The 20,756-nt window shown below is 43.9% G+C and overlaps 2 protein-coding genes across 5 annotated transcripts in view; one reads left to right on the top strand and one right to left on the bottom strand.

Moving 5' to 3' along the window:
- LOC115128690 (nuclear pore complex protein Nup153-like) overlaps nucleotides 1-14,605 on the top strand; it is a 30,118-nt gene extending 15,513 nt beyond the window's left edge. For all 4 annotated transcript variants that reach the window (XM_029658774.2, XM_029658776.2, XM_029658777.2 and 1 more), the window contains exons 6-21: nucleotides 351-467; nucleotides 957-1,001; nucleotides 1,076-1,129; nucleotides 3,421-3,549; nucleotides 5,014-5,199; nucleotides 5,435-5,554; nucleotides 5,774-5,866; nucleotides 5,981-6,065; nucleotides 6,163-6,261; nucleotides 6,498-7,067; nucleotides 7,286-7,477; nucleotides 7,654-8,493; nucleotides 8,663-8,995; nucleotides 9,225-9,479; nucleotides 12,577-12,739; nucleotides 13,015-14,605. In XM_029658774.2, the coding sequence (XP_029514634.1) occupies nucleotides 351-467; nucleotides 957-1,001; nucleotides 1,076-1,129; nucleotides 3,421-3,549; nucleotides 5,014-5,199; nucleotides 5,435-5,554; nucleotides 5,774-5,866; nucleotides 5,981-6,065; nucleotides 6,163-6,261; nucleotides 6,498-7,067; nucleotides 7,286-7,477; nucleotides 7,654-8,493; nucleotides 8,663-8,995; nucleotides 9,225-9,479; nucleotides 12,577-12,739; nucleotides 13,015-13,108 (3,375 nt within the window). In that variant the 3' untranslated portion in view covers nucleotides 13,109-14,605. The remainder of the gene's footprint in view (nucleotides 1-350; nucleotides 468-956; nucleotides 1,002-1,075; nucleotides 1,130-3,420; nucleotides 3,550-5,013; nucleotides 5,200-5,434; nucleotides 5,555-5,773; nucleotides 5,867-5,980; nucleotides 6,066-6,162; nucleotides 6,262-6,497; nucleotides 7,068-7,285; nucleotides 7,478-7,653; nucleotides 8,494-8,662; nucleotides 8,996-9,224; nucleotides 9,480-12,576; nucleotides 12,740-13,014) is intronic.
- Nucleotides 14,606-14,922: 317 nt separating this feature from the next.
- Nucleotides 14,923-15,713, bottom strand: nanos2 (nanos homolog 2). The gene has a single exon (XM_029659209.1). The coding sequence runs from the start codon at nucleotides 15,602-15,604 to the stop codon at nucleotides 15,065-15,067; it is 540 nt and encodes a 179-aa protein (XP_029515069.1). The 5' UTR covers nucleotides 15,605-15,713; the 3' UTR covers nucleotides 14,923-15,064.
- Nucleotides 15,714-20,756: the final 5,043 nt, after the last annotated feature.

The following is a 20,756-nucleotide window of genomic DNA, read 5'->3' as shown; positions in this document are numbered from 1 at the left end:
AGCACTGTCTGCTGACAGAATGCACATTTGTGAATTCTCATCTGAGTGGAGAGGTGCAACTGAAGCACACAATTAGTCTGATGCTTTGCAGAAATTACAATAAGAAGCATTTTAGATCTGTGTTTTTAAAACACAGCAATATATTTCTTATGCGTGATCTTTTTGGTACAGGGTATTAACCTGCAGGCACGACTTGACCAAAGCTCTGCCTTTCCACCACTGCTGTTTCATTTTACCTGGCATTCATTCAAACCATGTTTGCCGTTAAACACTTTGTGGCAAATGGGTTTGTAGGAAGTGCTTGTCTATGTAAATAGAATGTGATTGATTGATGTGTATTTCCCCTCTAGGCTCCATTGCGGAGACAGATCAAGGCCAAGCCTGCTGGGGCTCCGCCCTGTGGGGTGACCAGCGCTACTGCCCGACGCATCTTGCAGTCCCTGGAGCGCATGTCCAGCCCCCTCGCTGTGTGTACCAATAAAGTTGTTTACATTGAATTAAATATGGAACCCTCAGATTCGCATGAACAGGGGCAATTTCATTTTGGCACAATGGCTACAGAACCATCTGATAGTAATGTGTTGTATAGATCCTCTGTGTATGTAGTATTAGTGTCAGCTGTTAGGCCTACATTTCTGTCGAAGCCATTTGTAGTGGTGAATCTTCACAAGGAAATAATGTTTATGTGTCAAACAGTGGAGGCTGCTGAGGTGAGAACGGCTCATAATAATGGCTGGAACGGCGCAAATAGAATGGCATCAAACACATGGAAACCATATGTTTGATGTATTCCACTCATTCCTCTCCATCCATTACCATGAGTCCGTCCTCCCCAATTAAGGTGCCACCAACCTCCTGTGGTGTCCACTTGGCTACTAAGCTATGGTAAATATTTCTGTGTCTGTAGGAAGTTATTTATGGTAACAAATGCATCATTTGTGTGTTTGTCTTAACAGGATGCCAAGAGAATCCCCTCTACAGTGTCCTCTCCCTTGTCAAAAGTAAGTGTTGTGAATTAACTTCTTTTTTTATTCTCAATTGTTGTCACACAGCTCACATTTCTTATGTCCTGCAGTTCCCTGATGGCAGCACTCTGGACCTTTCATATTTCCAGGCCCCCAAAAAACGAGTAAGTGTTTGAGACACCGACCCTTTATCATGGACATTTTGCTTATGTCATTCATTACAGTAAATAACCAACTAGAGAAATGTGAATTTTGAAATGAATTAAGTTTTCTAACATGGATTATTGTGAATGGGACAATTGATAGCTACAACAGTCAAAAGCCTTATTCGGACGTGATTTCGTTTTATTGGAGGAGGTTGGGCAATGTAATTATGTGCTCGCGCACAGAACACCACAGCTGTAATTTCAGTCCCGTCCGACTCTTTCATGTCAGTAATTTTTACATTACAGGAGCGTAATAATTACAGCTAGAATGTTTTTTTGTGAACTCCAAGGTCCTCTGATAATACTAGTCTCGTGCGATTCGACATCTCTGTGTTTTGAGAGAAATGTCTGAGTTTGACATGTGTTGCTCACGATTTGATCAAGAAAACAATAACTGATTCAATAAATTGAGTGAATGCTGCCGATAACTTTATATGAAGGGCCTACATCTACCAACTTTCACATTGAATGCTTTTGTTCATATGTTTTGTGGGTATTAATTGAATTTCGCCAAATGGGGCAATACATTTTTTTGCGCCTATTTAATGTAACCCTTGCTGTTAATAGATCGCAAAGCAGCATACAACTGACCTAAATGTTTAGGAATAAGCTACATTTCTCATCCATAGCCTTAAAATGCATCTTGGGTGCAAGTGCACTGTTTAACTCACATCTGAAGGCATTAAGGACGTACAGCGGATCGCTAAAATATTCAAATGATTATGATCACACTTCCTCAATTAAAATATTATGGCGACACGATACCAAAGATGATATGGTTTAGAAACTTGGGAAACAAGCTGGAGATATCAGTGTGGCCCTATCACCTGGACATGTTGAAATATCTTCGCCTAGAATAAAAACCTCCAGGCTTCTGTCATAACTGTCAATTAGAGAGAAAAAATAAAGAATTACAGGTGGCAGTTTGGGGGGCCGGACAAATCCCTTCCGAATTGTCTGCAGTAATGGACATTCTGAAGTAATAATTATATAACCAACGTTCTGTAGTAATAGTAGTCCCGTGTGACTAGGGCTAAAGTAGTTTTATGGGTAGTAAAAATAAATGTAGCATTCTATTTATTTTTATTGTGATAATTCAGTAATTTTATTGTGACATGGATTTTGGTCCGTATCGCCCAGCTAGTGTTCATCTTCGAAACCCCAATACATTATCTCTTGACACTGACAGCTGACCTTACGGCATTTCAAACCTGGGTTAGTGTTCTCCAGCTGTTAGTCCGCAATGTTACAAACCCCCAACAGCTAACATGCACAGCAGCAGCTGAAAGGTCTTGAGCCAAACACTATTGGTTGGTTTGAAAAGTGCTGTCCTACCCTTCTTCCAGTATTTCCGTCTGCTGGCGTGGCGTGTCTGCAGTAGTTAACAGGTGTGTCAGCCTGGGTCAGATGATCACCCCTGCTCTGCCGTGTTTATGTCCTGTATGTGATCTGGCGTGTGTTAAAGTAAGCGGGCATTTGTTTGAGTGAGTGTAGAGTGTGCGCTGCTATCTACCGGGGTCCATTTTTAGTTATGTTAAGGCTGGATGGTCGTCAGTAACTGTTAAATGGTCCCAGCTGTGGCAGCTGGTCACTAGAACATAAGAACAGCCCTTAGCCGTTGTATATTCGCCATATACCACACCCCCCTCGGCCCTTATGCTTAAATATAAACATTTACATACCCTGTCAGTAGCGGTGGGGTTGTCTCTCAATACGCTTATTCACATGGACAGGCACTACAAAGCCAGCCCTATTTGCCATAGCTCGGGTCCTTATTCCATCATACCCGGAAGCTACAGAGACTGAGAGGAACAGAAGGAAACAGTGCTGATTCAAAAAACGAAGTACAATAAATGTCATATAAAAGAAACATCAAGGCCTGTCTTTGTATTCTTTATACCAAACTGTTACTGAAGGGAGGTAAGAATATGTGTAATGTATGACCTGAGATCGCTAGGTTCAGTCAATCAAATGTATTTATAAAGCCCTTGTTACATCACTGAAGTGCTATACAGAAACCCAGCCTAAAAGCCCAAACCGCAAGCAATGCATATGTAGAAACGAGTTAACTTGTGTGTCGACCCACATTGCTAGAATAGGTGAAAACGGAGCATGGAGAAGGGTGTGTGGCTGTGTTGGCTTACCAAATGCTGCCCACTGCCAGTGATGGACTTCTAAAATGTTTGTATTCGTGTGTGCCTGGGACACATTGTTTTGAGTATTTATGACTTTTCTGTGTTCCCCTCCAGCTGGACTCTCCCCTCCCCCCAGTCCAGAAGTTGGTTATCCCGGCTGCAGCGTTGGTGTCTGGGAGCCGCCCAATGTCCTTCAGGCCCTCTCTGACCCCCAGGGGCCTGACCCAGACCCCCGGAGGCACGGTGAGGACCCCCACCTCCAGATTGGTCACCTAATGGCTTCTAGGCATCCATACAACTACAGCCAATTAACTATCGATGTGTTGAATTTTTCCCCCAACTCAAGACTGTCCATGGCTGTTTCTACATGTTGAATTGGGACCAATTATGATGTCCAGCAACTAGGGCTGGGCGATTATATCAAGTTAATTCATTTGAATATGTTTGTCATGTTCCAAATGCCTGTATCGCATTCATTTTTCTTTTGGTTTTATGGGTGTTTTATGTATTTTTGTTCTCGTCTCCTTTGTGCTGTGCGCACTACATCTTCCCACTCGCACAGACACCAAGCCCCTGCCCTTCATCACAACGACCACGATAACTTCTTCCTCTGACAACGAGCAGTTTTAAACTCGCTATTTGAGGTTTGGTTCAAAAGAATGGGTCATATGGAGACAAACACTTAAACCTTATTTTACTGTAATGGACGAGATGTCTATAAATGTCTCAACTCCTGAAATGTAGAACAGCAGACCCTACTAAAACGAGAGCATCAATGAACATGTGGGAAATTAATGCTGTTTGTCATGCGTGCTATTGCGGTACCACATACCTCTAGCAGCATCTTAGCCACAGGCTTATTCGCTAGCTGTCTAGTCTGTGTTTTATCAATGTGCAATGAGCATGAAAAGATGCATTTTATGTAAGGAATTGGCCACTCGTTCTCATTCTTAGAAATCTTCTTATCCAGGCAGGCCGCTGTATTTCAACATCTAAACAAAGTGAACAGGCTGTTCAAACAGTTGGTGACTGACAGGAGGGTGTGTTCATAATTCAACTGTTTTTAGCAAGCAAGTTAGATCCAAGTTGGCTAGACTTTAAATACGTGGGCTTGATTGTTTGAGACTTATGTTAATGTTCAAAAATGCCTGCTACCAGAAGTGTGTCGTCATTAGTGGTGGTGCGTTGTTCAAAAATTACATTTTCACAGACATACTTGAAAGCCAGATCAGTGATTATTGCACCAAAAAAAAGCACGTTAAACTATTTTGATCAAATAAATAATGAAGTTATACTTGTGGAATGCTTATTTGGTCTAGGTATGATTTTACAAGCCCTGAATTCATTTGATTATTCCTGGCTGTTTTGAATTGCGGTGTATTGACCTTTGATTGTGAAACCAAGCTTATTTAGAGATGAAGAAAAACAGTATTTATACTTTACATTGTGCATCGCACATTAGTTTGAAAAAATCTAGATATGATTTGTAGGCTGTATAGCCCAGCCCTACCAACTGAGACCGGCTGATTTCTTTTAAAACGCATCCATAGCCTGTTGGTTTGGCTGTAGTTGGATAGATGTGTAGAAGCCTTAACAAGCTGAAGTTGTATTATTCCAGATAGTTGCTTTCCAAATTAGAGCCAGTCCATAGCACCAGACGTATTTATGCTTCATGTTTAACCCTACCCTTTACTCCTTCCTTTCCAGCCCACAAGACAATCCCCTCTGATTCCTGAAGCAGTGGCATATCCTTGTCAAAGCACAAGCAGCAGCAGCCTGCCCACCTACCCTCTGTCCAGCACTCCTGCAACCAGCAGCACAGGGTCAGGAGGAGGGAAAATGAAGAGGGAGAGGACCAGCACAAGACCCTCGTCCAAACAACCTGAAGACCAGGTGGGTACACATCTCTTATCTATATGACCCCTTCTATTCTGTCTGGCGAGAAGTTTGTGATACAGGCAATAAATGATTGGTTGGTTCTGAAATGTTTCTGGGTGGGTGGTTGGGTTGAAACCATTGTCTAATTGTGCAAGGCAATTATTGCCATATGCTGCCATGTGTAGTATAGATATTCTGGTTAATGTATAGTACTGCTAATGGTTTTCTACACCCTGACCCCTCTCTTCAGATTGCTGAGCTACCGGCCCTGCCGGCCAACACCTCAATCAGTCTGCCCAGCTTCAGCTTCCCCAACCCCAAGCCTGTTGTCACTACCACACCTGTCTTGGTAGAGCCCGTCACTAACGAGGTCCGTCCAGCTCCATTTGACTGTGTCCCATAGGGCACCTTATTCCCTTAAAAGTGCACTACTTTTGGCCCAATAGGGCCCTGCTTTAAAGTAGTGCACTATTTAGGGTGCCATTTGGTACACGGGCATTGACTTTTGATATCTTAAGTTGGCTTTATTTCAATGTATCCAAATGTGTTGTGTCCATCCTAATGACCATGAAGTCTGTCTGTCTTTCAGGTGCCACCGACTACAGCACCCTCCACACCTTTCACTTTCTCCTCCCCTATTGTCATGACAACTGCTGCTAGCCCACCATCCTTTTCCCCGTCTGTAAGTCCCGCAGCTTGAGTATACCTGCTATGATGACAGTTTGACCCCCATTGAATATTGTTTCTGTTCTGACATTCAACAATGGTGAGATGCTGACCATCTTCTGTCTCTTAGTCTGGATTTACCTTCAGTGCACCTGTAGTGAAAACGGGTCTGTCACTATCCAATGGGAAGATGGTCACCCCAGTAGTGGCAGCAGGTAAGAGTGGGATGAGAACCAGATACAAGCCTTGATGGAAAGGGAAACCAATTGCATACCTAATGGTTGTCTTCTGTCTGCATTGGTATCTCTGTAGTGAAGCATGCTGCCAGTGAGAGTATGGAGGAGTTTGAAGGGCCGTTTAAACCAGCCAAGATGTTGAAACAGGGCAGTGTGCTGGAGCTCAAAGGACCTGGTGAGAATGACGGCAACATGAATACAGAACCTTGACGTTTCTAGTAACGCTTTACCTGATCTCTCTCTTATACGACTTACAAGTCATCTGCCATCATTTGTCATTACTTATGTAATTTGTCATGACAGTGTTGTGGCTCTTTTTAATGGTGGGTTTAAATGAGTGTATTTTCAAATAGTGTCTTTATATTCATTTCTGGTTTTAGGGTGGTTTTTAACCCCATCTCTTTCCCATAGGGTTTTCCGTTCCTGTTACTCGGACCTCCCCTGTCCCCAAAGCCCCCCAGGAGACCCCAGCCCTGTCCACTGCCCCCTCCCTTGGGGACTTGTTCAAAGCGCCAACAGGCTCCTGGGACTGTGACGTCTGCATGGTTAGGAACAAACCCACTGCCACAAAGTGTGTGGCCTGTATGACCCCACATCCAAACTCTACTTTAGTGAAGACTGACACTGAACACTTCACAACGTTGTCCGGGCTGGAGGGTTCCACCACTACTACCGCTGCTGGTTTTGGAGCCCTGTTCACAAAGTCTGCGGGAAGCTGGGACTGTGACACTTGTCTGGTTCAGAACAAGCCTCAAGCAGTCAAATGTGTAGCCTGTGAGACAGCCAAGCCTGGGTCTGGAGTTAAAGCCACACTGACTCTGCATGCCTTTTCGGAGGCTAAGACTCTGCCCGCTGCTGCCCCCTTCTTGGGCTTCGGGGACAAGTTTAAGAAGCCGGAGGGAGCGTGGGAGTGTGACATGTGCATGGTGCAGAACAAGGCGCAGGACATCAAGTGTGTTTCCTGTATGAGCACTAAGCCAGGTAATGAGAAGAGGGAACAACCTGGTTGTTTTTTTTGTTTTTGGCTTAGTAATGTTTTTTTCTCATGAAGTTGCCAATGAGTGTTTGTCTCAATACTGCTATCTTGGCCCACTGTTAATTTTGCATCAGAAGATCTTCAAGAAAGTATTTTAAAGAAATCTGGTGCAAATTGATGTTTATATTTTTGCTTATCGCTCATATCTTCATCTACCTAACAGGAGTGACGGCAGCGACTCAGTCTCTAACTCCCGCCCCTGTCAGCATCACTCCTCTACTAGGCTTTGGGGCCCAGTTCAAGAAGCCAGATGGAGCGTGGGAGTGTGACGTGTGCTGTGTTCAGAACAAGGGAGCAGACCAGGCGTGTGTGGCCTGTCAGACCCCCAAGCCTGGGGCTTTAGTAGAGCCTAAAGGTACGTACAGCTGTCAACTGCCATCTCTGTGTGTTATAGAGGTTTCGTTAGAGGGCTTTGTCACTGTAGCAAGATCTTTGATATTAGTGAGGAGAGCTGTGAAGCCTGAACTAGGCTAAGGAAATTTATACAGAATACTGAAGTAGTTAATTCATGTGATCCTCTGTCTCTTTCAGCATTCGGTTCCTCGTCATTTGGTATCCAGTCCTTGTCTGACACCTGCTCAGGGGGATTCAAGTTTGACATGGGGGTGTCATCGGACTCAGCCTCTGGTTCTGGGGGCTTCAAATTCGGCGGCACCCTCTCTGACTCCTCTTCAGGGGGCTTCAAATTCGGTGCAGCTGCCTCATCAGACACCACCTCAACAGACACCAGCAGCTCTGCAGGCTTCAAATTCGGCAGCTCCACAGAGGGCTTCAAATTTGGAGCATCTACTGCTTCCACCCCTGCAGCGGACGAGGGGAGGAAGGCTGAAGCCCCGAGTATGGGTGCCGGGTTCAAATTTGGCATCAGCGGTGGGATCTCGTTCGGCACTACAGCAGCTGCTAGCACGGAGAGCAAACCCTCGGATGGAGGGTTCTCCTTTGGACTATCAAAACCGACAACCACCACCTCTACTTTAAGCCTTCCTGTCTCTACAGAGAACGACAGTGGAGCTTCTACAGAAACCACCACAACAGCATCAGCTCCTATTTTTGGGAAGCTGGCTGAGCCTCCTACCCTGGCCACACCACTAGGGGGCAGCATATTTGAGGAATTGCTAGAGAAAGACAAGGACCCTTTCACCTTTGGGAAGCCTGAGAAGGAGGCCTCTATGGGGTCTGGGTTCCTGTTCAGTGCTGCTAGTAAAGGGGCGGAGGCATCGGCTCCCCCTGGAGGCTTTTCCTTCTTTATAGTAGATCCATCTGCAGACCAGCCCAAAGCACCTACCTTCACATTTGGGAAGCTGGCAGACAGCGAGACCCCAGCAGCAAAAGCCCCTAAGCCCTCATTCAGCTTTGGGCAAAGCGCTACAGGTGGGAGGGATACGCTGCAATAGTTAGTTCATGTTATTATTAACTCATTTTGTATTTGTCAATTCTTTAAATGGATGTTCTACTATAAAATTGATATTTTTTTTGTGTGAATGTACACACTGTCTGTACCTAAACCAATCATTCTTTAATTCAGTTGTTTTTCTTGCAGATGCTGCAGCCTCAAAGCCAGTGTTTGGATTTATGTCAACCACCACCACCTCTACTTCCACCACCCCTGCCCCCAGGCTGTTTGGGCCCATCAGCAGCACTACCCCAGCCCCTATCCCAGACCCCAGTACCTTCCTGTTTGGGCAGAGTGCCTCCAGTGAGGCCACCCCAGCCAAGTCCTTCTTGTTTGGGCAGAGCCAGGACAGCCTGCCTGCCCCTGCAGCTTCCCTGAACCCTGGCCCGGCTCAACCATTCCTGTTTGGGTCTGGACCTAACACTGCTGCTCCCTCCTTCGCTTTTGGAGCGGCACCGCTCTCCACTGCCTTATCTACAGGTTGGTTATTTTTAGGACTTATTTTCAAGGAATGTTGTTTTTTTCATCCCGAATGATGCCACTGCACTATTTTACTGTGAATTGATAGTGTTTTGCTTTTTCTGTTCACTTCTCTTGATCGAATATGTGTAGCTGTTGACTGCATTGACCAATAGTTTACCCAAGATGTTTTTCCACTTAAGTGCTCTTTTTCTGTTGGTTGAAATGTAATCAACTTGTCTCTCTCCAGCTCCATCAGCAGCCCCTGCTCAGTTTGTATTCAGCCCTGCCTCATCCTCTGGCTTTGGGTCGGGACAAGCTCCTACCTTTGGTCAGGGTACCTCCCAGCCCAATGCCCCTGCGTTTGGTTCTCCCGCCCCGTCCCCCTTCTCTTCCACGGCCTCCCAGCCCCCTGCCTTCGGGGGGAAAGCCAACTCTGTCCCTGTGTTCGACCACCAAGCCAACTCCACGCCTGCTTTTGGCTCATCCACCCCCGCCGCACCAGGTGGGTTGCTACGGTCACTTTCTGGGGTTGTTTAGTGTATGTACAGTGCCTTCAGAAAGCATTCACACCCTTTGACTTTTTCCACATTTTGTTCCAGCCTGAATTTAAAATGGATTAAATTGATTTTGTCACTGGCCTACACACAATACTCCATAATGTCAAAGTGGAATGTTATTCAAAATGTTTACAAATTAATTCAAAATGAAAAGCTGAAATGTCAAGTCAAGTATTCAAGCACTTTATGGCAAGCATAGAATAAAAATATGCTTAACATGTCACATAATAAACATGATTTTTGAATCACTACCTCATCTCTACCTCACACATACAAACCCCACACATTATATATGGAAGTTCCCTCAGTCAAGCAGTGAATTTCAAACATATTCAACTACAAAGACCAGGGAAGTTTTCCAATGCTTCGCAAAGAAGAACAGTTACACAGTTCAATGGCTGTGATCGGAGAAAACTGAGGATGGATCATCATTGTAGTTACTCCACAATACTAACCTAAATGACAGAGTGAAAAGAAGGAAGCCTATACAGAATTAGAAATATTCCAAAACGTGTCCTGTTTGCAATAAGGCAGTAAAGTAAAACTGCTAAAAATGTGGCAAAGAAATAGACTTTGTCCTCTATTATTCGTAGCTGTCTATTTGCCGCCACAAACCGATGCTGGCACTAAGACCGCACTCAACCAGCTATACAAGGCCATAAGCAAACAAGAAAATGGTCATCGGGGCGGCGCTCCTAGTGGCCGGGGACTTTAATGCAGGCAAAACTGAAATCCGTTTTACCTCGTTTCTACCAGCATGTCACGTGAAACCAGAGGGGGAAAAACTCTAGACCACATTTACTCCACCGATAGAGACTCATACAAAGCTATCCTTCGCCCTCCATTTGGCAAATCTGACCAGAATTCCTTCCTCCTGATTCCTGCTTACAAGCAGAAATGAAAGCAGGAAGGGACTTGCTCAGTACAAAAGTGGTCAGATGATGCGGATGCTACTCTACAGGACTGTTTTGATAGCACAGACTGGAATATGTTCCAGGTTTCATCCAATTGAGGAGTATACCACCTCAGTCAGGCTTCATCAATAAGTGCATCAATGACGTCGTCCCCACAGTGACCATATGCACATATCCCAACCAGAAGCCATGGATTGCAGGCAAAATCTGCATCTAGCTAAAGGCTAGAGCTGCCGCTTTCAAGGACACTAATCCAGACGCTAAGAAATCCCTCTACGCCCTCCGACTAACCATCAAACAGGCAACGCGTCAATACAGGATTACGATTGAATCCTGCTATACCGGCTCTGACGCTTGTCGGATGTGGCAGGGCTTGAAAACTATTACGGACTACAAAGGGAAACCCGGCCTCGAGTTGCCCAGGCGAGCTAAATTCCTTTTTTATGCTCGCTTCGAGGCAAGCAACATTGAAGCATGCATGAGAGCACCAGCTGTTCCAGATGACTGTGATCACGCTCTCGGTAGCCGATGTGCGCAAAACCTTTAAACAGGTCAACATTCACAAGGCTGCAGGGACAGACGGATTACCAGGACGTGTACTCAAAGCATGCACGGATCAAATGGCATGTGTCTTCGCTGACATTTTCACCTTTCTCTGACCGAGTCTGTAATACCTACATGTTTCAAGCAGACCACCATAGTCCCTGTGCCCAAGGAAGCAAAGGTAACCTGTGTAAATGATTACTGCCCGTAGCACTCGCGTCGGTAGCCATGAAGTGCTAAACACCTCCCCCTGCTACTGGATCCTGGACTCCCTGATGGGCCGCCCCCAGGTGGTAAGGGTAGGCAACAACTCCTCTGCCTCACTGATCCTCAACACTCTGGCCCCTCAAGGGTGTGTGCTTAGTCCCCTCCTGTACTCCCTGTTCACCCACGACTGTGTGGCCAAACACTACTCCAACACTAACTTTGCTGACAACACAAGTCTTAAGCCTGATCACTGACAACGATGAGACAGCCTATAGGGAGGTGGTCAGAGACCAGGCAGTGTGGTGCCAGGACAACAACCTCTCCCTCAATGTGAGCAAGACAAAGGAGCTGATTGTGGATTACAGGAAAAGGCCGGCTGAACAAGCCCACATTCACATCAACCGGGCTGTAGACTCGGTACCGATACCTCCCTGTATATAGCCTCGTTTTTACTTTTTTTTTTTTTTTTTTACTTTTGATTATTTGGTAAATATTTTCTTAACTCTTTAACTGCACTGTTGGTTACGGTCTTGTAAGTAAACATTTTGTGGTAAGATCAACACCTGTTGTATTCGGCGCATGTGACGGCTAACACTTTGTATTTCAAATCCAATTTTGTGTTTGCCCTAAACACATCACTGACACCCACTCATCATATTTTCAAGTGTAGTGGCGGCTACATGTTATGGTTTGCTTGTCATTGGCAAGGGCTAAGGAGTGTTTTATGATGAAAAGAAACTAAATAGAGCTCGGCAAAGGCTAAATCCAAGAGGAAAACCTAGTCAGCTTTCCAACAGGCACTGGGAGACAGCAGGACAATAACCTAAAACACAAGGCCAAATATACACAAGTTGCTTACCTAGACAACAGTGAATGTTCTTGAGTGGCCTAGTTACAGTTTAGACTTAAATGAGCTTGAAATTCTATGGCGAGACATGAAAATGTCTGTCTAGCAATGATCAGCAACCATCTTGATGTTGCACAATCCAGGGTTGAGAAGTGCTTAGACTTACACAGCTGGAAAAGCTGCCAAATGTGCTTCTAAAGTATTGACTCGAGTGTGAATACTTATGTAAATAAGATTTCTGTATTTCATTTTCATTACATTTGTCATTTGTCTTCGTCATTGAGGTATTGAGTGTTGATGACTGAAAAACTATTTTGAATTCAGGCTATAACACAATGTGGAATAATTCAAGGGGTATGAATATATTCTGAAGGCAATAAAAAAAACAAATGCCCTTTTGAAGATTGATATGATAAAAAAAATATATACATTTTACTAAGTCTGAGTAGCGAGATGGGATGATTCAAAAGCAATCACGCAACATTAAAGATTCAACTTCAAAGATTCACCCGATGTCCATGGTTTTACCAGGTGGAGGTTTCCAGTTTGGAGGAGTCGGTGCGTTCGGCACGTCCAGTAACAGCACGGGGGTGTTTGCTTTCGGAGGGGTACCAGGAGGGTCCCCCGCCTCTTCTGCCACGCCCTCCATGGCACCCAAACCCAGTGCACCTGGAGGTGGCTTTAACTTTATTGGGTGAGTCCAACAGCTCCAACTCCTGAAAAAGGATAGGCCCAAATTCACCCGTCCCTATGTAAATACAGTGGTATTTATATGCTCTCAGAATTTTTGCTTTCCCTGTTTTAGTGGTTCAGGTGTTAGTCTCAAGTCATTGCATTTAACACATGTAATGTATAATTGTGATGGTGTTGATAATAATTAAATAAAAATAGTTGCCTTTTTGTACCGAGCATCGGATGTGCGCACGCTTAGTTTGAATTGTGTTGATGACGTCTTATCCCCTACTACAGGTCAACAAAGAGCACCACCTTCACTGCAGCCCCTGCAGGACAGAACTCAATCGCTAGACGCAAGATCAAAACGGCTGTCCGGCGTAAGAAGTAAAACATCCATCGGACTAGACTTGACCCTTTAAGCATAGACAGGACTACTTCCTCTGGACAAACACTGAACTACTTAGCATGTAAAGAAGCTCTGGTGAATCCCCCATTTGGAGATGTATGGGTGATACTCTGATGGGGGGGTGGTAGACCCCAGAGCAACTAGAGAGCGGACCCTTGGACAGGGCAGGTGTCAGGCTTAAAAAATAAACTGCAAATGAACCTACAGTATGATGGCGACAACAACACAATCAAGCGAGAAACTTCTGCTTAACAACACCTCCAAATGTTGGCTAGAACATTGTCGTGACTTTTTGTAATTAAAATACAAATGCAAAAACTGAAATTGAAAGTTGACAGTGTAAAAATCGTACTGTTAAGTTGATTAGTATGGGTGATCAGGTTATGAACTGCGAAAGTTAATGCAGAGATTAAGAGCTGTGGTGCGAATTCCAAATGGCACTCTACTCCCTATGTAGTGAACTTTAGTTTAACCTGTGAATTTGAAGCAGTGCACATCATTGGGTCGGGAATAGAGTACTATTTGAGGCGTAGACAGTGTCAATGGCGTGTAAGCTGTATGTACAGTTTTCTGTGTACTGAATGACGCGTGCTTGTTTTCTGTATACAGATTTGAGGTGTGTGTGTGTAAACTGGACGAAAGTGTTGTGTGATAGTGGCTGGTTGAGGCTGTCAGACAGTTGTAGGTGAGAAGCTTATGAATGTGTTTAAATGGAGGCAGAGGAGAGTGGGGAAGAGAGGACCGTTACCCCAGCACTGTGGAGATTGGGGCTGGAGACCGACTCCTGAAATATCATCCTTAGGACTTTGTAAATCTGTAGTTCCGCATTCGTTCACTGTTCTTACTACTTTTTTAATCCCTTTGTCGCTCCATCTCCTTTATTCTCATGTGCCCTCTTTCTCTTCCCTTTATTCTCATGTGCCCTCTTTCTCTTCCCTTTATTCTCATGTGCCCTCTTTCTCTTCCCTTTATTCTCATGTGCCCTCTTTCTCTTCCCTTTATTCTCATGTGCCCTCTTTCTCTTCCCTTTATTCTTATTCACGTTCTCTCCCTTCACCACCTCCTGCCGCTCTCTTAATTGGCCTTTGAACATTATAACCTGTAAATAGTAACTTGCTTTTTTTATCTGTGAAGTTGAATTTGTGTGTTAAACCAACTCTACATTCAGCATTTTGTCATTAGAATTTATTATGTAAATCCCTATATTCAAAGTTGCCTGAAATCCATTAAAAAATTAAATGCATATTGGGATCCTTTGAAGACTAAAGGTATATTGGCATTTCTGATCCACTTTTGTTTGGACCAAAACCAGTATTGTACAAAGTATTAGTATATATTTTTATATTGCTTGTTTAAATGGACTAGGGTGACTTTGGATAGTAAGGTAGTCGATTTAATTTTAAAGCCATGATTGTTACTGGATTAGTAATAAAAATAAGATCCATGGATAATTGCCGTTAATAAAACTATAATATGTAATTAACGTGTTGTGATTTCTTTCCCACAAAATAATAGTAGCCTAGTGGTTAGAGCGTTGGGCCAGTAACCGAAAGGTTGCTAGATCGAATCCCCGAACTGACAAGGTGAAAATATGTCATTCTGCCAACTGAACAAGGCAGTTAACCCACTGTTCCCCGGTAGGCATAATTGTAAATAAGAATTTGTAATTAACTGACTTGCCTATTTAAATAAAGGGTGAATATGAAATAATTTAGTTTTATAACATGTCATATACCAGAATTGAGGAAGGAGAACGTGAACAAAACCCATTTAAGTTATGTACGAAAATAGGTTTATTTTTTTTCATAGCAGAACATCAAAGGCGCATTAGCCACTTTGTAAAAAATATATATGGTAACAATAGGTCTATCTAACTGAACGAGAACGTTGGATATATTTTCTCCATAAATATTTACAGATTGCTTTTCCTCCTGTTTTCTACTCCACAGTCCCCCGGTATTTCGGCACCACGCCGTTGCGCTGTGGGCAGTACCGGCGCGTGTGAGCTTTGTCTCCGGTGCCGCCACACATAGGACAAATGTAGCTCCTCAGAATGGGGCAGATGACTCTGCTGTCTTTGGATTTCAGTTTGTGGCTCCGGTAGATCTCTGCCGTTTCTCCATTTTGCTTGCAGAAGCCGCAGTAATCACCGGAACCCAGGCTGTGGCTCGTGTTGCCTGAAATGCTGCTTGCAGAACTCAGACTCTCAGTCCCGATCGAATTCAGACGAAACCATTGTTGCTCCTGGCGACCGGTCTGGTGGTCTTCTGTTTCCGTCACGTGCTCCTTTAGCTGGGTACAGGTGGTGGCTGTCCGATCTGCGACGTCACAAAGTTTCTCCAGCAGCCTCCCTAGGTTCATATAGTCATGCCACATGTCGAAATAATGCGTTGGGGCGAGGCTGCTCTCAGCCATTAGGTTTCTTTGCATTGTTGAAATCTTTCCGGAAATCATGTACACGCGTCTGGAACTCTGCATGAATAATGTTTGTGGCCTGGACGCATTACAGCAATTTATAGTGGCCCGGGGCAAACATTTTAGGAATGTAGCTTGTCTGTCTAGTCGGAGGGGCGGTATGCTTGCGAAGTGTGTTGTCTGTCCCAAGGGACTGCCCCCAGCCAGGTGGTAAACATTGCCACGTGCAGTTATTGTTTTGACAGTAACCTTTTCAAACAACACTTGAGTAGAGATTGAGCTGTCTGTCAGAGAATTAAAGGTAATTATGTTTGTTGCCATACTCTCTCTTTATAGTTCTGCAGTGTTTGAACACAGATTTTTAACACTACACCAAACGAGGAAGCTTGTATGCAGATTTGAAATGTATATCTGTAGGACCATTTTATGCCCATATTGTGTAGCTTAATAGGGTTTTGGTAGAACAGGTAAAATCGGATTTCAGTGGTCCCTTTTGTCAATTCGCATTCATATTCTCCTTAATTCAAAGTTGTATGAACAATAACCTATAGTCTTATGCATTTAAAGCCAACATTGTGTAGAAAATCCTGGCCCACACCCCGCTTCAACTGCATTGGTGCTGGAATTCCTGATTATTACAGCAAATGTGTTGATATGTCCGCTATATGAATAGATTGATCAATAAGGCCCTGAGGGTTTAAACTTTAAAGGTCAAAGGTTATCTTCTTGATTTGGTTTTGCAGCTGTACATGGAGTTTTATTATGTCTAGACGAGGATGACTAGACTGGTCTGGCCAGAAACATAGTATCACATTTAGTCTCCTTAGCGTTTTGACTGCATGCATGCAAACCCTCCTGTGTTCTCCACCAGCTGCATGTGTTCCTGACATTGACACAGTTGACCATGTGCATTGAGAAAAACATGACAATGTTATAAAATCATTGATAAGCGCCAGTACAAATGCAAACATTGTACTCTGTTGTGACCCTGCACCATTCTGTTTTCAACATACAATATGTTTACTGGCTTACTTGGGATGTCAGAAATGGTTTTGTCACAGACTGTATAGTTCCAATGGAGGATTCCAAGTGATTCTGAAAAGTTTTGAAGTTTGCCACATTTCACTTTTTTCTTTGCTTATAAGCTGCTCCACGTTCAAGCTCTTTGCTATATACTTATGTCATTTTTATAATTTTGAATTCATGTGGTAAGTGATTTATTTTGGAAGTGGTTTGATGCATTCTCCTGTTAGTAAAGGCTTAATATAATTTTAGGCACGGACTGTGAAATCTGATGAAAAATAATGTATTTCAAGTGGACATTAAGAAGTGGACATTAAGACGTGGACATTAAGACGTGGACATTAAGAACTGGACATTATTAAGAAGTGGACATTAAGAAGTGGACATTAAGACGTGGACATTAAGAAGTGGACATTAAGAAGTGGACATTAAGAAGTGGACATTAAGACGTGGACATTAAGACGTGGACATTAAGAAGTGGACATTAAGAAGCCAGTGTTGGTACAAATCACATAAAACCTATTAGCTACAAGTCAATAATTGTCCAGTTGGTAGAATTTGAAAAATGCAAGATATTACTGAACAAAATCCCAGAAGATCCCAGAAATATTCCATATGCACAAAAGATAATTTCTCTTCCAATTTTGTGCACAAATGTGTTTACATCCCTGTTAGTCTGCATTTCTCCTTTGCCAAGATTGTCCATCCACCTGACAGGTGTGGCATATCAAGAAGCTGTTTAAACAGCATGCTCATTACACAGGTGCACCTTGTACTGGGGACAGGGATACTCTGGAGTGGGAGAAACGGCAGGTGTTCAGATATCCTGATCCTAGCCGTGTTGTTCATTCATCTGCCGTACAGTTGGGACCTGCCTTGTGATCACTTGGCATTTCTGTAAATATTGACACTGTTGTGAAACGTGCTGTAACCCTGACAGAGACCTAAAGAGTTCTACATAAGAAATCCACATAAGAATTCCACTTAATTCCGTTGTGCAAGGTCTATAAAACAGAATGTTGAAAAGGATAGTCATGTAAAACAATATTTTCTTGTGCTTAGTAGCCTTAGTGATGCTGATGATATAAGTTGACTGACCTTTGAACTGTCCCCAGGTGATGGACACTGGTGGGCCTGGTCAAGGAGATACAGAAGGTGGAGAGATGGGTCATGAACTCTGAGCAACAGCTGGCCCACACCCAGCTGGACGTCCTGGCCCAAAGGGCCAACTATGAGCTCTGCATGGACCAGGTCTGTCTTTCCTGCCTGTCTGTCCCTGTCTAGCCTGCTAGTCAGCCTGCCTGTCTGTCTTGTCTGTATGTCACTTGCCTTCTCTCATACTTTTATAGTTTCATGGTAACAATACAATGTTAATTGTTGTCAGTATGTATGTGTGGCTGCCCTGACCCAGTGCTTCTACCCCTCCAGCCCCACATTGGTCTTCTGCAGGAGACCAAGAACCTGAGAAGAAACTACTCCTCTTTGTGAGTTATCCCTCGACAGTAGTGAAGACGACAAATGAGTCTGCTAAAACGTACCTCCTCTGGAACTAACAGTGACTGTTCTATGAGAGCAACACCACACACACCTCAATATCGCCTCCTTGTGGTTGTGGGTATGAAAGACTATCAAGATTTTCTTTTGTCTTGATAAAAGTTGACTTGACTACATCAACATAGCTATTGAGCATTTAAGTGTGTTAACTGTAACCTGACATACAGGAAAACTCTGGAGGCCATGCATATGAGGCTAAGAGCCATGTGTTGGACATCGACAGGAGGTTTGTCTGCGTCTCCTGCCCGTGTGGAACCACCATTGTCACTTCCAACACAGGAACTCCATGTTCTGCTTTCTCCTCCCAGAGCATATATTAAATATTTTTATTTCATAAAATTATATTTTTCTTGTATGTGTGATTTTAAATGTCATGTTAAGTAATTGGTTGGAGTCAACCTGCTTGCAGGGGCCCCTACGAAGACTAATAACGACTTGGAAGGGGATTTATATTAAGGACAATAGATTGGCTGTTGTTTTGCAGTGACCCTGACACCTACTGGCCTTAAACCGGGTCAGATGTATTGTAGCAACGTGCCATGGTAACGCGCCATGGCGACATGGGTCGCGCTCTCTTGGAAAGTGTGAAGGAACCCGGGTCCTTATGTGTCAATATCCCGCGAAATTCTCAAACTGGAGAACATCTGTAGCCGAAAGCCTTATTTTTAGAAGTAGATACGGGATGCGGCAGCTCGAGAATCGTGGTAGGCTACCTCCATTGAGTCGCAGGCTATCCTTTCATCCGCTGTCACGATTCTTCTAAAATCAACCAAACTATTCGGCTACCATTGAACAATGCAGATTACATGCCTTTTAATGTTTGATCTAATATAGTAATAGGCAACATTTTATACTGAAAAAAATATAAATGCAACATGTAAAGTGTTGGTTTCATGAGCTGAAATAAAAGATCCCAGAAATGTTCCATATGCCAAAAAGCTTATTCCTCTCAAATTTTGTGCACAAATTTGCTTACATCCCTGTTAGTGAGCATTTGTTCTTTGCCAAGATAATCCATCCACCTGACAGGTGTGACAGATCAAGAAGCAGGTGCACCTTGTGCTGGGGACAATAAAAGGCCACTCTAAAATGTGCAGTTTTGTTACACAACACAATGCCACAGATGTCTCAATTTTTGAGGGAGTGTGCAATTGGCATGCTGACTGCAGTAATGTCTACCAAAGCTGTTGCCAGATCATTTAATATTACATTTCTCTACCATAATCTGCCTCCAACTTCGTTTTAAAGAATTTGGCAGTACGTCCAACCTGCCTCACAACCGCAGATCACATGTAACCAGACCAGCCCAGGACCTCCACATTTGGCTTCTTCACCTGCAGGATCGTCTTAGACAAGCCACCCGGACAGCTGAGGAAACTGAGGAATATTTCTGTTTGTAATAAAGCCCTTTAGTGGGGAAAAACTTATTCGGATTGGCTGGGCCTGGCTCTCCAGTGGGTTGGCCTATTCCCTCCCTGGCACACCCATGGCTGCGCCACTGACCAGTCATGTGAAGTCCAGAGATTAGGGCCTATTTCAATTGACTGATTTCCTTATATGAACTGTAACTCAGTTAAATCGTTAATTGTTGCATGTTGTGTTATTATTTTTGTTCAGTGTATATTTTTAAGCACATTTAGGACATTGCCACTGTGTATTTAACTCATATAAGTGACTTTGTAATTTCTCCCAACAGGCTGACACAGGGAGTAGACAAGGTAGTAGGGGCGACTCTGCAGTGTCAAAGTTCACCACAGACAGTGGAGTGGTCCTGTACACTGGAGAGGTCCCCACCTTACCAAGGGCTGTCCCAGGAAACTACCACCACTAGTGTGTGTGTGTGTGTGTGTAAAAGAGAGAGAGTGAAAGAGTGTATGCTTGTCAGAGAGTGTGTTTCCCACTCCTAGCCCACATCCCTAGCCTGGTTCATGAGAGTGGTGAGAGACCCAGGTCCAGTGAAATTCTGGAGCAGCTACTTAGCCAAGGCATCACACCTGCCCAGCCCAGGGAGTGGGCCAGCGGGGAGGCATACAACATGGTGGGTACCGGCCAGGGCTACTGGTGGGGCAGAGCAAAGTGTAGCCTCAGACCTTTATAGTGGTGTCAGAATCAAACACACACTCCTGCTAGTGGCGGTAGTTTCCTGGGTACAGCCCCCAGTAAAGTGGGGACCTTCAGTGAGAGGATGAGTTCCATAATCTCTTGTCATTTTAAGACAGGGGCTTGGTTGGGTAGTCTCTTGATTAGTGTTCTGATTATTTATAAAACTGCTGCCATTTTATGGTAAGTGAGTGCATAGCTGATTGAATATGCCAAGGACAGTAACACTATTGAAGAGATGCTATTTTTTTTTGTTAATTACACTAACTACAGTATATGAGTGTCTGCCTAATATCTGTTGTTGGAGTGTGTATTCACTCATGGTTTAATTGCTGTATGTGTGTGTGTATTGTCCGATTGACAAAGAGACACTGTCACCTGGAGTCTGTGAAGGTCAGGAGGGACCAGTCTGTCACCAGCAAAGAGGACACGAGGCAGGCCAAGGAGAGAATTAACAAGCTGAGGAATAAGATAAAAGTGGCCTATGAAGAGCTAATGATTATGAAGTGAAAAATATCAATATTAGTTGAGGGAATAG

This window comes from Oncorhynchus nerka, linkage group LG4 (assembly GCF_034236695.1).
Source record: "Oncorhynchus nerka isolate Pitt River linkage group LG4, Oner_Uvic_2.0, whole genome shotgun sequence".
In the NCBI taxonomy this organism is placed as follows: Eukaryota; Metazoa; Chordata; class Actinopteri; order Salmoniformes; family Salmonidae; genus Oncorhynchus; species Oncorhynchus nerka.
The sequence above is the reverse complement of the archived record's forward strand: the minus strand, read 5'-3'. Positions and strand labels throughout refer to the sequence as shown.

Coding starts and splice junctions, on each gene's coding strand:
- nanos2 (XM_029659209.1), bottom strand. CDS start 15,604: ATGCAGAGTTCCAGACGCGTGTACATGATTTCCGGAAAGATTTCAACA.